The sequence below is a fragment of the Bos grunniens genome, chromosome 9, assembly GCF_055505025.1.
Source record: "Bos grunniens cultivar Pamir isolate PY7600 chromosome 9, Bosgru_T2T1.0, whole genome shotgun sequence".
Classification (NCBI taxonomy): Eukaryota; Metazoa; Chordata; class Mammalia; order Artiodactyla; family Bovidae; genus Bos; species Bos grunniens.
The window spans coordinates 51,315,312-51,332,366 of NC_141173.1; the positions used below are offsets into that span (position 1 = coordinate 51,315,312).

Consider the following 17,055-nt stretch of genomic DNA (forward strand, 5'->3'; position numbering starts at 1 on the left):
CTTTTTTTTTAATAGCTACATATCATTCTGTTATAGACTGTACTGTAATAAATCCACTTTTAGATGATTGATTGTCTGACTTGACTTTTTGAAGACATTCCCCTAATTTTGTACACATACCATTATTACTTGTCCAATTATTTTCTTAGGAAAAAAAGCTAAGAAATAGGTTTGATAGCTCACAGTTGTGCATTTAAAGTTTTAGATATACATTACCAAGTTTAACTTCACCTTCGTCAAAATGTATGAGAATATTTAATCTCAGCTAAACTGAGATGTAAAAACCTGTGTCTTAGTCTACATTGTTTACTTTATTAATACTGTTAGATCTTAAAATGTTAGCTATAGTTTTTTTTATGATTTTTAAACCTTTTATTATGAAATTATAAATTTATAGGAAGTTGCAAAGGGATTACAGGGAATCTCATGTAATCTTTATCTTGTTTCCTTGAGTGGTTACATTTTACATGTTTATGTTATAACACGAAAACCAGGAAATGGACATGGGTAGTACCGCATGTATGTACAGTTCCAGTCACTTTAATCACATGAGTAAAAGCTATAGATTTTTGATGGAGATAGAGGAAACAATGAATTTTGAATAAAAATAAGAAGTTGTTGAGATATATTTTGACTAGAGAAAGGAGTTAAAGATGCTAAACAAACGTGACTGAGAAGGAACAGAAATAGCTAGCTATACTCACCTGAGGTGTATAGGATCCAGTGTAGACCTGAATGGGACCTGTCTGAGAAAGAGTGAGTTTAATCATTTGTTCTTATAGTGATTTTTTAAAAAGAGTAAGAGTTTTTAAAAATTCAATGAACCTAAGGTACAGGGAATACATTTTCTTATGAGTAATACTAGAAATTGGTTATTTTGTAAAGTCCTTTTCTGAATGTCTTAAGTCATTTATTTTGTAACCTGCATATGCATTATTTTTAAGCATTTTTTCCACTATAACATTCTATAATATTTAAAATCTCTAGTAAGGATTAACTGAAATGCTTGTTTTACATAGAAGCACATTCTTTTAGCTCCTACATTCTGAATGTTAAATTCTGCTATGTTAAATTTTGTTAGGCCAGATTGACTGGGCTGCATTGGCTCAAGCTTGGATTGCCCAAAGAGAAGCTTCAGGACAGCAAAGCATGGTAGAACAACCACCAGGAATGATGCCAAATGGACAGGATATGTCTACAATGGAGTCTGGTCCAAATAATCATGGGAATTTCCAAGGGGATTCAAACTTTAACAGAATGTGGCAACCAGGTTTGTTGTTTATGTTTTCCAAATTTTAGGACTCAATTTTAAAATAAAATGAGGATTAAAATTAAACTTTAATTTGCTTAGTTTTATGACTTCTTGAAATTAATGCTTCTTGAAGACTAGGCAGTTTCAGTTAGATTTGACCTTGAAATTTTATGGTTAAAATTATTCTGTACTCATTCTCCTAGCATTGTGGCACTCAGTTTGATTCTTTTCTTGGTTCTTCATTCCTAGGCTGACAGGGGCTGGGAACACTGGAAACCTCACTTGGCATCTAGGGAAGAGAGCATTCTATGTCTCTCTGTTGCAACCTCTGGCCTTTCAGCAGCAGCACTGGCAGAGCAAAACATGTCTAGTCTCTAATTAAAGAAAAATTGTGTCATTTTGTGACAGATTAGTCTGTCAAATATACTCTGCCCCTACCATCTGCTCATTTTTCTCTTTCCTTTTTTTCAGATAGTAAAGATCTTCCATAAGTTTTTATCTGTGTATTTTTTTTGTTTGTTTGCTTTTTTTACTTTATAGTGTGATTTAGGTTCCTTGATGCTAGTTCACTTCTGACTTGTGTTATTTTTAACAGTCACTTCAAATTATTTATAGACAAATCTTACATTTGAGTATGCTAACAGTGAAGTCATAGCTCCATTTTCTTACTAATACTTATTGTTTCTCAGTGTGAGAATGGAAAACTCAAGAAGTAATCCTCTGATATCACTTTAAAAATAATAATGAATATTCTAATCTTTAATATTGAGAGAGAGTTCATTTCTAGTTTTCTTGAGTGTGTGCCAAATTTTCTCACATTTGAAAATGTTTTGGTTCCTAAGTTTATTGATGATTGATCTTGGCATCCTCATTCCCCAACTTTACTGTGCTGGCTTTGTGTCCCAGGCAAGTGATTTAAAACCTCTATGTGCCTCAGTTTCCCCTCCTGAAATTGGCAAAAATAGTACCTGATTTCTCCCTACCTCACAGGGATGTTGTGAGGATAAATGTGTTCATGGAAGAAAGAAATTATATAAAAATCTGAAGGTATTATTTTTATGGTATTGTTACTGAACACAAATAGAAAAATTGAACAAAAATTTGCTTTGGATTTTGTTATGTTCATTAAAAGTAATTTGGGGTATTTGGTTTCCATTTGTTTAGAATATAAATTAGAGTAGTAGTTAGCACGTTTGAATTATTTATTAGATTCATTGCTTATTTTTAAGATATACAAAAGGAATTTGACCAAGAAGTCATAGATTTTTTAATCTGTTTCTTTACTGAAAAATCTAGCTTTCTTGAGATCTTAAAAATTTGTGTTGATTTTGTTATAACCCCCTGTTGAATGTTTTTATGCCTGAATCCTAAATAGAATGGGGAATGCATCAGCAGCCCCCACACCCCCCTCCAGATCAGCCATGGATGCCACCAACACCAGGCCCAATGGACATTGTTCCTCCTTCCGAAGACAGCAACAGTCAGGACAGTGGGGAATTTGCCCCTGACAACAGGCATATATTTAACCAGAACAATCACAACTTTGGTGGACCACCCGATAATTTTGCAGTGGGGCCAGTGAACCAGTTTGACTATCAGGTGAAAGATATTTTGTTGCTTTAATATTGTAGATGTGCACGTAATCCATTCTTTGGAAGTGTCTCATCAAGAGTATCTAAGATATGCGTTTCACTTTTCAGTCTTGTACAGATAAGCACGTATGTGTCAAAAAAGTTACGAGTTTTTGAGTATTAAAATCATTAGGTTTTTGTTTTCTGGTTTTTGATTTGCTTAGGAAAATGGTATAAAGGACTGTTAGGGAAAAAATTGGATAAAATGAGAAATGTGTAAGTGCAATAGCTATATGATGTTTTGTTTTCTAATTTATAATTTCAAGATGGTACCTTTAAATATTAAATAAAGTTTAGAAAATGCACAGTAGTTGAATATATTATTTATCAGAAGTAGATTATGGTTAAGACATGAATAAAATACATGAAGAACATAGATCATCTTCCTAAATGCAATTCCTTCTGCTGTGTAGAGTAAGACTTTTTCTAGTGTTGTCATTTTTTTTTCCCATTCTAACATGACATGTTAATGGAATTGTACATACTTCCTTTGTAGCATCTGATTCATTCCTAGGGACATAGAACTCTATGGGGAATAGTGTCATGTGGGGTTTTATTTTCTCTAATCACTTTGCCAGAGTCTACCCTAAATTATAGTGCTAGGTGTTATTGTGAAATAATTGATTGCCATTTGTTATCTTTAAGCTATCATTTAAAATTTTGGAAAAAAACCCATATGTTGTTTCACGAATTATATGGATAATGGGCATAAACGTGAACAATATTAACCTTGAGACAGTACTCCCTTATTCGTACATACTTAGATACCTTTTGTATAAGAATATTTGATATACAGATATGACAGCTTTTGTTTGTTTTGAAAAAATGTAGTCATGGGGAGCTTCTCCTCACACAGCATTTGCTCATAGATCCCCATGCTAACAAGATAAAAAGCTCTGTTGGCATCTGGCTTAGAAAAGCCTCTGAAAATGGCAAAATTGCAACAACAAAAAAATTAATAGAATGATTCAGTAGCTTTTATCTTTGATTAAAATAGTTATTTCTTGCAAAATTATAGAAATAACAAGTTCATAATTAGGAAGTTGTAGTTGATATAAATTTTTTTTCCTGTAATTTTCTAGTTACAGAAAAATTGACATTTATTTGATTTCTTGGTAGTGGAAGTAGTAGTTGATAAATGGATTCAGAATGAAAAAGCTCATATTAATTTATATCCTTTTCTATACTTCTTGAATGTAGTATATTAAAAGCTGGATTTTATATGGCTCTTTGATTTACATAGGCAGAAAATCTTTATCTTTCTTAAGAAAAGTAAGCCTAGGTTCTTAGGGCTACAGAAATATCGGTGGATATTAGAACCATGGAAATCTTGGATTTGCTGCACACATGGATTTCTACTGTCCCAGTTCATAACACACGTGTGTCCCAGAGAGTATATTGTATTAATGTGAAGAAAAATAAACTGCAATACTCTTTCAGCATGGGGCTGCTTTTGGTCCACCGCAAGGTGGATTTCATCCTCCTTATTGGCAACCAGGACCTCCAGGACCTCCGGCGCCTCCCCAGAATCGAAGAGAAAGACCATCGTCATTCAGGGATCGGCAGCGTTCACCTATTGCACTTCCTGTGAAGCAGGAGCCGCCACAAATTGGTAGCTATTTAAGTTTAGGGAACCACAATTGGCATGATTTCTTGATGATGTAAAAAGGATGCTTGTTTTCTTAAATTGTTCTAATACTCTTATATGTTAGGAATTGATACTTTAAAGTCCTATCATTTTATAGTCATAAATCTTAAAATTATAAAAAGGATACTAACTAAAATACTTAGTTTTCAATAATTTTCTTTAAATCTTTTGTTATAAAATTTAAATTTATCATAAGCATAACATGTTGATATTTCTTTGATGTTGATAGATACATTTTGCCAATATATGATCAGTTCCCCCTTTTAAAACCTATTCATTCTCTCTTTATGGACTCTTTCCACTCTCAGTTCATTGGATATACTGCTGTCAGATTGATTTCTTTGATTTATTTCATTCACTTTCCATAGTATTTTGGCAAAATTAATTTTTAAATAACATAATAGAACTATTTTATGCCATCAGGAAGTTACATATATATGTTCCTTTTTATCTGGAAATCCAAATCCAGCACTTAATGGACATTTAAGTCTTTGTTTTTTTAATCACAAAGTAGACATTTTATTAATAGAAAGATTCTAACTTTTTTAACTTAAGGAATAATACTCAAATGAATTCTTAAAGTGAAGGCTTATGGTTTTGTAATTCTTTCAATGTTTTAGGAAACCGCATAGTGTAACAGTTGGCTCTGAATTAGCCCACATCACTACTTACTGTCTTTATAAACTGGAACACAACACTTAATCTCTTTGAGCATCAGTTGCATCACTTAAAAAAGATGAAGTGCTCTTGTAGGGCTTTTGTAGTACGTGAGATGATGGACTCTCCCAGTGCCCTGGCACATTATAAGTGTTAAAGCCATATTTACTTTTGCTATTAAAAGTGATGATTTTAAAGAAAAGCATAACGTTTAGTGAATTGTTTTTATTACCACTGCCTTGCTAAAGAATGATAGTATTTTCCACAAGCACTTAAAGGGCACCAACATGTTTTTTTTTTAACCTACAAGGATTATAGAAATTTAAGAATAAAGAACTCATGCATTTATGATTTTTACTTAACTGACACGAATATTTTGTCCCATGTGAAACAGATGCAGTAAAACGCAGGACTCTTCCAGCTTGGATTCGAGAAGGTCTTGAAAAAATGGAACGTGAAAAGCAGAAGAAGTTGGAGAAAGAAAGAATGGAGCAACAACGTTCACAATTGTCCAAAAAAGAAAAGAAGGCCACAGATGATGCTGAAGGAGGAGATGGCCCTCGTTTACCTCAGAGAAGTAAATTTGTAAGTAGACATTCTTGATCTGAAACTCCTTGTGACATCTATGTGAAAAAGTTAACTGACTATCTGACTTAATTCATTTGGTATGATAATCTCTAGGTCCATCCATGTTACTGTAAATGGCATTATTTCATTCCTTTTTATAGCTGAGTAATATTCCTTTGTATGTATATATGTATATACACACACATACCACATCTTTATCCATTCGTCTGTCAATGGACCTTTAGGTTGCTTCCACATCTTGGGTATTGTAGATGGTTTCCACAGTGGCTGCACCAGTTTACCATTTACAAATACCATATATCATTTGTATGTGGAAATGATATATGAAATAAAAGAATACGTATGGAGAATTTAAAAAGATACAAATGAACGTACTTATAAAACAGAATAGACTCACAGACATAGAAAACAAACTTATGTTTACCAAAGGGAAAAGATAGAGGGAGGGATAAATTGGGAATTTGGGATTAACAGATGTACACTACTATATATAAAATTAAAAAACAAAGACCTATTGTGTAGCACAGAAACTGTGTTCAGTATCAGTAACCTATAATGGAAAAGAATCTGAAAAAAAAATGTCTACTAAAGCACTTGCTGTATACCTGAAACATTGTAAATCAAATATATTTCAATTTTAAAAAGTTTATCAAAATAAATAGGTACTAATTTAGTCTTTGAAAAAGTACTGGAGTAGTATCCTTGAGATTAACTTTCAGTTAAGTATATTGGACTTTATATATGTGTTACTGAGATAGTAAGGAGAAAAGAGGGCAGCAAATATATAAAATGTTTCATTTCAGAGAGAAATTACTCAGATGCTAGATAACGGGTTTTATCTCGACAAACGAATCTCTGTTCCTTTATTGTAGTACAGTGAACTCCCCAGTGATGGCCTATAAAACAGCTATACTTACACTCGAGGATATAATAACGTAGTTTTTGATACTGAAAGTTTTAGGTACTGAAAGTAACATAAGCTTTTAATTCTTTAAATCTCTATCAGTTAGATGGCATGAATGGCTTGAGAATTTTTTTGTCTTTAGCAGCAGTATGCTTCTAGCTAGTATGACAGCCACAGCAGTGGCCAGTGTGCAATTCAGGAAATAATTCTTCCTCCCAAGGCCATTTTTTTCCTTCAGAAGTAAGTTTCAAGGACAGCCAATTAACTGTTGGCTCAGCTGGTAAAAAATCCACCTGCAATGTGGGAGACCTGGGTTTGATCCCTGGGTTGGGAAGATCGCCTAGAGAAGGGAAAGACTACCCACTCCAGTGTTCTGGCCTAGAGAATTCCATGGACTGTTATAGTCCTTGGGGTCGCAAAGAGTCGGACACGACTGACCGACTTTCACTTCACTTCAAGCAGGTACTGGCTTTGCTTCAATTCCATGAGTGCCATAAGCTACTTTTTTTTTTTTTTTAACAAAATAACAATACCAAAGATGTGATTTTGTTCTGGGTGCTATGCAGATAAGAAACAACAGGCTGCCACTTTTAAATTTTATCTTTAAAAAGATAAAAAATTTTTTAAATCTCTACATTAAATAGTAGATTTCCCAGTTTGATTTTTTTTTTTAAGTGTCCCCCCCAAAAAAAATCTCAAAACTGGAGATTGTCCTCCCTTTTCTCCCAGATGCTTTGGACTTGTTTTTACGTGTAGTCTTCCTTTGGTTCGAATAGTCTTTCCATAGTATTTTTTAGGTGATCACCTTGGCTTTTACTTAGTACGGTTGCTAAGAGTGACTATGGAGTATTTCTTTGCATAAAGAAGAATCTACCTTTTAAGGTGTGCCATCTGAATACTGAAAACCTAACGGTATACAGAGACAAAACTGGTATTTCTTCTATCTGAAGTAAGCCTCATTTCTTGCTTATCTGTCCATTTTGTAGCTAAAAAAAAAAAAGCAAATTTCAGTAACCAGTTTAGATCTGGAAACTGACTTTAGTTTTTTTTTTTTTTTAAGTCAAATGATTTTAGGTAAAAAGCTTAAATTTACAGCTATGAAAGTTATACTGAGTATATGAGTGTGGCCCATTTATCCAAAATTCTACATACCACTCATCTCAGGACCATTAATATAATGTATATTAATTAAATCAATCTCTGGGCATGATGTGCTTCTAGTTATTTATCTTAGGAAAACTTAACTAAGGGAAAAAATTGAAATTGATTCTCAAAAGCCATCTTGTAATCTTGTATTTCCTCTCTTTAAATTACCAAATGAGATCTGTAGCACAAAAGTGTTATTTAGAGAGAAATTTCATTTTTCTGTATCTGTTTCATAGACTTTAATTTGGGGTTTTAAAATAGAATATTTAAGATAATTATTTTATGACATAAACATGAATTTGGGTGGCCCAAAAAGTGCTGTTACTTTTTTTTAGGATAGTGATGAGGAAGATGAAGACACTGAAAACGTTGAGGCTGCAAGCAGTGGAAAAGTCACCAGAAGTCCATCTCCAGTTCCTCAAGAAGAGCAAAGTGAACCAGAGATGACTGAAGAAGAGAAAGAGTATCAAATGGTAGAATGTTAAATTTCTTCCCTTTACCATGTACAGGCTTAAAAAAATTTTATTTGAGATATAATGACGTTCAGCATTATATTATAGGATTTATCTTGTTAATAATTCAAAAAAAATTTTTGGTTGGCTATCTTAAACTTGAGAACTTGTAAAACAATTATAAGATGTATATTTGCTAGGTACTAGTGTCTGCAAAATCCAAGTAACTCATAATATATGAAATCATAGCTTATAAAGCAGTTATTAAGCACATTTTCTAATATCGACAGCTTGATTAAATAGTGTTTTATTAATACTACATGAGACCCAAGAGAACATTTCCCTGGTGGCTCAGATGGTAACGAATTTGTCTGCAATGTAGGAGACCTAGGTTCGGTCCTTGGGTTGAGAAGATCACCTGGAGGGAAGGGCATGGCAACCTATTCCAGTATTCTTGCCTGGAAAATCCCCATGGATAGAGGAGTCTGGTGGACTGCAGTCCATGGATGGGGTCACAGAGAGTCAGACATGACTGAGTGACTAAGCACAACATTATTTTCTAAAGTGTGTTTTTTGTATACTCTAGAAGATTAAAAGAATGTATAGAAAAATTCAGGAAGCTCTAGGTTTAACACAGTTAAAGATGTTTCATTGAAAGATTTCACAGCCTTCAGTGTCTATAATGTGTACTGTACATTTCTGAGATTGGGTATATAATATGCTGTGTTTCTCATGTTGGTTGGTCAGTGATCTTTGGAATGTCCTTAGGTGATGCTGATTCGATGTACTCTTATTTTAGTAGATGAGTAATCTGGATCCCAGAGAGGTCCACATTTGAAACAGCTGTGGGTAGCCAAACAAGTGCTAGAATGCAGCTCTTACTTCAAGTCTATTGTATGCTATACGATGGTAATAAAGAAAAAAAGGATTTCATTTCACAAAATGCAGTAATTGCCGTTTCCTTATTTTCCTTGTTTTTTCCCCTTAGATTTTACTTTGAGCTGAGGGTTAATGTAAATTCCAAAGTGACATAAGAAACTAGTATTTTGGTGCTTACTAATAATATTATTAAGTGAAAGGATATTCCTCTCAATTTAAAACACTTCTGGAAACTTTTATTAATAGGGACTTAAAAAAAAATGTTTGTCTCCAGAATTAGACTTCAGTGTTTCTGCTTTACAGATAAATTCTTATATATATTTTAATCCATATGATTTAAAATGTTTTTAAAGTTCTGATAATTTACAATAATTTTCAAGATACTCTGTTCCTTAGAATAGCTAATCTGATCTTTAAAAATGTTTTATAAAATGGCTTTGCCTTTTAATTTTTTTGAAAATTTCAAACTGTGTTAGTAACTGTAATAATTAGGAATAAAAAACAAACGTATAAAATATCCTTCCTTAGATGTTGCTGACAAAAATGCTTCTGACTGAAATTCTACTAGATGTCACAGATGAAGAAATTTATTACATAGCCAAAGATGCACACCGGAAAGCAACGAAAGGTATATTGTGGGTGTTCTTGGTTTTCTTTTTCTGGGGCTCTTTGGTTTTGGTGGCTACTCTGGACTTTTTTGTTGTCCTTGTTGAATTACTAGCAGATTATGGATCCTCTTGCATGTTCTAACTCTTTGGGAAATATTAGATTTGTAGACACCATATTAAAACTATACATATATTTTTGTTTTATCCAGCCTACCTAAGCACAAATTAGCAATTTTGCTATTGTTCTATAACATGTACTGTGGAAAATTCTTGATGTTCAATTTTACCTGATTTTTTTTTTTTTTTTACTATATAGATACCATGGTATTAGGTGTATGATTTCTAATGCATTTAGTTTGACTACTGAATTATGAACCTTCAGAATTTTCACAGTTACCACTTGTAATTCTTACAGAAGCAAGTAATATGTCCCACCCCCCCATGATTTTAGTAACACTTAAAAAGTATATTGAAAGAATATTTTAGTTATGGTCCATACCTCAAAAATAAAAATACCGGTGTATTGGTCAACATTTTCCCTCATTATCAACCAGTTTCAGCTCACATCAGAGTTATAGTTTCAAGGCCAGACATACTACTGGTTTAAAATGAATGTTATGTTTTTAATGTTTCTTCTCTCCCCAAAAAGCAGCAATAGTAGTAGATTTAACAATACCGTAGACTCTCATGACTATGAAATCGTGGCTATTTGTGTTAACATGTTGTTCCTGTTGTTGATGTGATACAAAGCTCCTGCAAAACAGCTGGCACAGTCCAGTGCACTGGCTTCCCTCACTGGACTCGGTAAGTATTCTCCTTACTTGTGAGAGGGCCTTAAAGGGAAAATCACACTTACCTTGTCTCTCTACATGTTCTGTTTAGAAACTGTACTGGGCCTACTCAGTGTATAAAATTTAGGTCTTAGGGTTATATCAGTCTCTAGAAGGTTTGCTTTTTTTTTTTTTTTTAAACTAAAGCATTCACAGTGAGATTATTACAAATGTGGTGACTAATTCATAGTTTATTAGTACAAGTTGTAATAGTACATAATTTAGCCATGATAGCATTTAAGCTCACTTTCATAATTATTGAATACGTGCCTTAGGGAAGAACCTATCCATAAATGCTTTTAAGGACCTTTATTTAGATTGTATTGTAGCAAGTCAAGTTTTACCATAGAGGAAAGGGTTTATCTTAGAGCGTGATAGTAGTGATGTTCATAATTTGCCATTTGCATGATACAGTGTCAAGTGTATAAAAGCTTGAACTTGCCTTTTCCGAATCTGCATTTCAAATTAATATTTGTGAGGATCAGCAGAAATGGGTGAAACCAAATGCCCATATGATTTTGTTATGACTACTGTCTAGATCACTTCAGGGTGGGGAGCAGTTACATAGCACCTTGCCGTTTCTGTACCATTGAGAATTACAGTATTCTAATATTGTTAGGGAAAAAATATTTAGCATCCCTTGGATTTTTGAACTTTGAACAATGAAAGAGTTAATTTTAGAAATATTTTCAGGATCATCATAAATTTGTGTAAGGTAGTTTGAATTGATTATGCTTTAGTTAGGCTTTATTACTGCCCTATTAAATAGTTTTGTTGGTTAGCAGGGACAATAAGACAGTCATTTTCAAGATTCCCTATGGTGAGCAATATATGAAATATTCTTGAAAGAATAAGATATTAAGTATCAGTTTTCTTGAGGATTCTGTATACTCCTTAAGCATTGTAATTTATACTCCTCCCCACCCCGAATAAGCATATTCTTCCAAGAAAAGGCAATGAAAAAAGAAATGAGCTTTCTTCTCGGACCTTAAAAAGTTTTTAGTGCATAGAATAATGTTTACATGTGATAGACTGGGCTTTATGCACACAGGTGGACTGGGTGGTTATGGATCAGGAGACAGTGAAGATGAGAGGAGCAACCGAGGTTCTGAATCATCTGACACTGATGATGAGGAATTACGGCATCGAATCCGGCAAAAACAGGAAGCTTTTTGGAGAAAAGAAAAAGAACAGCAGCTGTTACATGATAAACAGATGGAAGGTATATTTTTTAGACTCACTTAGTGTTTGTACAGTTCAGTTTGTATTTCTTTTTATTATTTTTTAATGAACCTAAAAATAACAGGATAGAATCAAAGCTAGATTATAAATACTATATGATGTAATTGAAACTAAGGTTTTTGACTCATTTTCAATTTTTATCAAACTTAAAAGTCAAAATTAATTATATTATTCAAAATATGTAGTTTCTAAAAATTAAACTTTTTTTGTTTTGGGAGACATTAATTCTGTTGACTGTAAGTTAAACTATTTGGTGTCTTTTTATTTCTCATTGAAGTTCCTAAAATGAAAAGACTTTTGAAAGGAATACATTATAAACTATTGAAGAGTAATTTGTAGCTAACATATTTAAGGACAGTAGAGGACTTTTTAGAATTTAGTTGAGCTTCCCTGGTGGCTCAGAGGGTCTGCCTGCAATGTGGGAGACCCAGGTTCAATCCCCAGGTCAGGATGATCCCCTGGAGAAGGAAACGGCAACCCACTCCAGTATTCTTGTCTGGAAAATTTCGTGGACAGAGGAGCCTGGTAAGCTACAGTCCATGGAATCGCAAAGAGTCACACACATCTCAGCAACTTCACTGTAGAATTTAATTATGTAAAATGTTATTCATGTGTACAGCTCTTAGTTTATATAATGATACTAGGAATAGTGAAAGAATATTTACATAGACTTTATTGTTTGAAAAATCTTACTGGACAATTTCAGAAGTAATTATTGAGCTAACAACCAAAAATTTCCTATAAATTACTAATTACCTTCAGGTTGCTTTACTGTGTAAGAGGGAAATGTTTTCTTACCTGCTTTACTGTACCTCTGCACTTTGGTGCTCCATTGTTGTGCTGTCCAGACAGGTAACTAACTGCATGTAGCTACTGAGCATTTCAGATGGAGCCAGCTTAAACTGAAATGTGCTGTAGGTATAAAATACACACTAGACTTCAAAGACTTTACAATACACAAAAAAAGAGCAGAATATTTTGATTTTCTTTTTAACTCATTGGATGTTGAAATGATTTTTTATATATTGGGTTAATAAAATATGAAGATTAATTTCAAACCTGTTTCTTTTTAGTAGCTGTTAAAAAACTGTTTAGTAGCTGTTAAAAAACCCTGAATTGCTTACTGCATTTTATTTCTGTTGAACAGTGCTGCTCTATTTTTATAGTCTTATGGCTTGAAATTTGCTAGTATGGAAGTTTTTTCATTGTATGTTTGCCTGTCTTACTATTTTTGTCTTTTTCTGTTTCAGAAGAAAAGCAACAATCAGAAAGGGTTACAAAAGAGATGAATGAATTTATCCATAAAGAGCAAAATAGTTTATCACTACTAGAAGCAAGAGAAGCAGATGGTGATGTGGTTAATGAAAAGAAAAGAACTTCAAATGAAACTACATCAGTTTTAGAACCAAAAAGAGAACATAAAGAAAAAGAGAAACAAGGAAGGAGTAGATCAGGAAGTTCTAGTAGTGGTAGTTCCAGTAGCAATAGCCGAAGTAGTAGTACTAGTAGTTCTGTCTCTAGCTCTTCATACAGTTCTAGCTCAGGTAGTAGTCGCACTTCTTCCCGATCTTCTTCTCCTAAAAGAAAAAAGAGACATAGTAGGAGTAGATCTCCAACAATTAAAGCTAGGCGTAGTAGGAGTAGAAGTTACTCTCGAAGAATTAAAATAGAGAGCAATAGGGCTAGAGTGAAGATTAGAGATAGGAGGAGATCTAACAGAAATAGCATTGAAAGGGAAAGACGAAGAAATCGAAGTCCTTCCCGAGAGAGACGTAGAAGTAGAAGTCGCTCAAGGGATAGGCGAACCAATCGGTCCAGTCGTAGTAGGAGTCGAGATAGACGTAAAATTGATGATCAACGTGGAAGTCTTAGTGGAAGCAGTCATAAGCATAAAGGTGAGGTTAAAGAACAAGAGAGGAGAAAGGAGAGGAGTCGAAGTATAGATAAAGATAGAAAAAAGAAAGACAAAGAAAGGGAACGTGAACAGGATAAAAGAAAAGAGAAACAAAAAAGGGAAGAAAAAGACTTTAAGTTCAGTAGTCAGGATGATAGGTTAAAAAGGAAACGAGAAAGTGAAAGAACGTTCTCTAGGAGTGGTTCTATATCTGTTAAAATCATAAGACATGATTCTAGACAGGATAGTAAGAAAAGCACTACCAAAGATAGTAAAAAACATTCAGGCTCTGATTCTAGTGGAAGGAGCAGTTCTGAATCTCCAGGAAGTAGCAAAGAAAAGAAGGTTAAGAAGCCTAAACATAGTCGATCGCGATCCATGGAGAAATCTCAAAGGTCTGGTAAGAAGGCAAGCCGCAAACACAAGTCTAAGTCCCGATCAAGGTAGTATACTTTTTAAAGTATTTTGTCTGATTTAAAAAAAAAAAAAATTTGACTGAATTTATTCAAAGTTGAAAGTGTCCTTTCTCTCTCTCTCTTTAATAAACTCAGTTTGGTACTTGATAAATGATCATAATCATAAGTAATTTTAGAAATCCTATATAATAATATTTATTTGAAAATTGCAGATTCTTGAGTATAAAATACATTTTTATTTTTAAATTTTATCTTTTCCCTTTCTTTTTTTCAGATCAACAACCCCTCCCCGTCGTAAACGCTGAGGAATGATGTGGCAACAATGCCATGATGTTTAAAAAATTCCATGAGTTTTAAGGGCTTGTCTCATTATAGAGGCATATTGTGGCTGTGTAGGTGAAACCAGAATTTTTTTTTTTAATCTGTAAATAGGTGTACTTTTTTCAAATGCTGCTCCAAGTTACTTAATAGGATTTCTTTCTATTACATTTTTTTCAAAACATAGTGCATAATAAGACTATAAACATGCCATTCTCTTTCAGCTGTAATGTTCTTAAAATTATTCTTGAATGTACTGTGATGTCAATAAAGCTCTTTAGTTCATTTTTGTTAAACTCTTGCACCTTAATTTTATGATTTTAGTCTAAGGAACGTACTTTTATAAAAAGGCAGCTGGAATTTTGTATAACAGGTTTTAAAGGTACTTCCTCTCATCTCCCCCAAAGAAATTGGTTTTAACTTAATAGTTTGTCAAAGTTTGTAAATTGTACCCGTGGATTTTTGTCAGATTCCAACTATAAAGATGTAGAAGAGGGCCAGAAACAGATCTTTACTTTTCATTTGGAGGCATTTGACAGCTTTCTAAATTTTTCCTGTTTGGGGGATTTTCAAGTAATATATTCTCTGTGTATAAAATATGGTTCACTCCTGTTAATGAAATTGCTAGAATCAATCAGACCAGTGCACCACTAGAATTATTTATAAGGAATGATTGTGTTTGACACTAATAGCAATTCAAGTCCGGAACTATATCCTGTAGTTACCACTTCTATTTTAAAGTGTATTTTAAACACTTTGGGATTACTATAGAACTAAAACTCACAATTGAATATGTTTGTTTATATTTTTAAAGTATAATATAACCTCAGCACAGTGGAAGAATACTGTGTTATGCAGGTTTGTGTCAATTTCATAACATTAAAATGATTTGGTTTTGTCACTTTCTTAAAATTATGATCAGTGAGTGATCTAGCAACTTAAGGCAGTCATAACTTAGGAATAAAATGAGGCTCTGCAGGCACTGAAATGCTGAACTGCTTCTAGGGTCCATTTTATATGATTACTCACTTGTGCCACAATAGATAAACCTCTGGAAACCAATGCTTTTACATTTTAATTTAGAAAGGAAAGAGCAGGTGCAGATCACAGAAAAGTTTTAAAGTATGCCTTCTTACCAGCAATAGTTCATTTGAAAGTAAGCCAGGTTTTTGCCAAGATCAGTGTTTCCTCAAAATGAAGGTAGAAATAGACTTGTAATAGTGTGCTCTTGTACCTCTACATAGGTTCTTAAATAATTTTGAGCAGTTATGCATTTATCTTGAAGAAACAAGTCAACTGTGAATAAATGCATGTTTACCAAAATGATTGTTTTACAGTGCAGTTCTGATATTTATAAAGTTGACATTTCACACAGTAACTTTTAAATAGTTTGGAATTCTATATAGTTTAGACATCAGTCACATCTGGAGACAAAGTAAAGGAAAATGTGCAATATTTTTTATGTAGATGAGCTTAACACCGTGTACCTAATTACAGAACTAATTATCTGATTAATTTGTAATAAATAAGTTGTATAACATTTTCATATCTTAAAATGTTTTTTAGAACAATCTTCAAGTGAAATAATATTTTCAAAATAAAATTCTACAGAAAAATTCTGGCTACGATATGCACATTTTTGTTCATTTAAGATATGAACTAGAGCCAAAAGTAGTATTTGACAGTTTGGTTTACTCTGCCATAATATACCAGCTTATCATTTAAAATCTGTAGATAGTTTTAAAAGCATAGTCTTAATGTATATGATTACTAGTAAATATATCAGTGTTAGATATTTGGGTTTTCAGTTTAGAAAATTCATCATTTCATTGACATGTAATGAAGTATGTTTACCTTGAGTCGTAAGATTTTATAAAAAATAGGGCTTCCATGATTTGGGATGTGAATGCTAAAACTTACATATAAATTAATTAGATGTGTAATTTGGTTATGAAATCTTTTCTAAAATGACACCACCAGAAAATTAATAGATTAATTTTTTGAGATAATTATTTGTCTGAATTGGTTAATAAAAATCTGTCTTAAGAGGTTTTCTTTTAAAATATTTCTAGTGTATTAATAATCATACTTGTTTTTGTGTAATGGGGATAAACCACACCATTAAGAGAATAAAATGTAATTTGGAAGAGGTAATTATAAGATTTGTTTCAGGCCCCTAAGTATAAATAAAGACTGGTGTGGAATTTCAGTGTACATGTTTCCTACCCTTGTAAAATGTCTTTTTTTAAAAGCATCTATTTCTAATGGTATAATACATAATAGTTAAACTTTCCAAAAATTATCTATTTTTTAATGTCTGAGTTACTCTTTTTCTTCGAAGAAAGACATGAACTATAAATAGTAGTTATAAATTATTAAAGTTTCTAACCTGTACAAAGCATGGTGTAGTGGAAATAGATTCATTTGGATTGTCCTGGCTCTGCTTCTTGATGGTTTTGGGCTAATCACTGTGGAACTCATTTTTTTAAACTATATAAGGTCTTAAACACTTCTAGTCCTTAAGTTCTTCAGTTTTAAGTAGAATTTGTTATGTCTAAACCTAAAGGAGAAGATGGGCTTAAAATAACTT

The 17,055-nt window shown here is 32.9% G+C and overlaps 1 protein-coding gene across 4 annotated transcripts in view; it reads left to right on the plus strand.

Moving 5' to 3' along the window:
* The window catches only part of PNISR (PNN interacting serine and arginine rich protein), a 28,215-nt gene extending 12,134 nt beyond the window's left edge, over positions 1-16,081 (plus strand). For all 4 annotated transcript variants that reach the window (XM_086317582.1, XM_086317583.1, XM_086317584.1 and 1 more), the window contains 10 exons: positions 1,082-1,270; positions 2,628-2,851; positions 4,324-4,495; positions 5,583-5,773; positions 8,162-8,299; positions 9,686-9,785; positions 10,516-10,569; positions 11,647-11,817; positions 13,088-14,174; positions 14,422-16,081. In XM_086317582.1, the coding sequence (XP_086173708.1) occupies positions 1,082-1,270; positions 2,628-2,851; positions 4,324-4,495; positions 5,583-5,773; positions 8,162-8,299; positions 9,686-9,785; positions 10,516-10,569; positions 11,647-11,817; positions 13,088-14,174; positions 14,422-14,452 (2,357 nt within the window). In that variant the 3' untranslated portion in view covers positions 14,453-16,081. The remainder of the gene's footprint in view (positions 1-1,081; positions 1,271-2,627; positions 2,852-4,323; positions 4,496-5,582; positions 5,774-8,161; positions 8,300-9,685; positions 9,786-10,515; positions 10,570-11,646; positions 11,818-13,087; positions 14,175-14,421) is intronic.
* Positions 16,082-17,055: the final 974 nt, after the last annotated feature.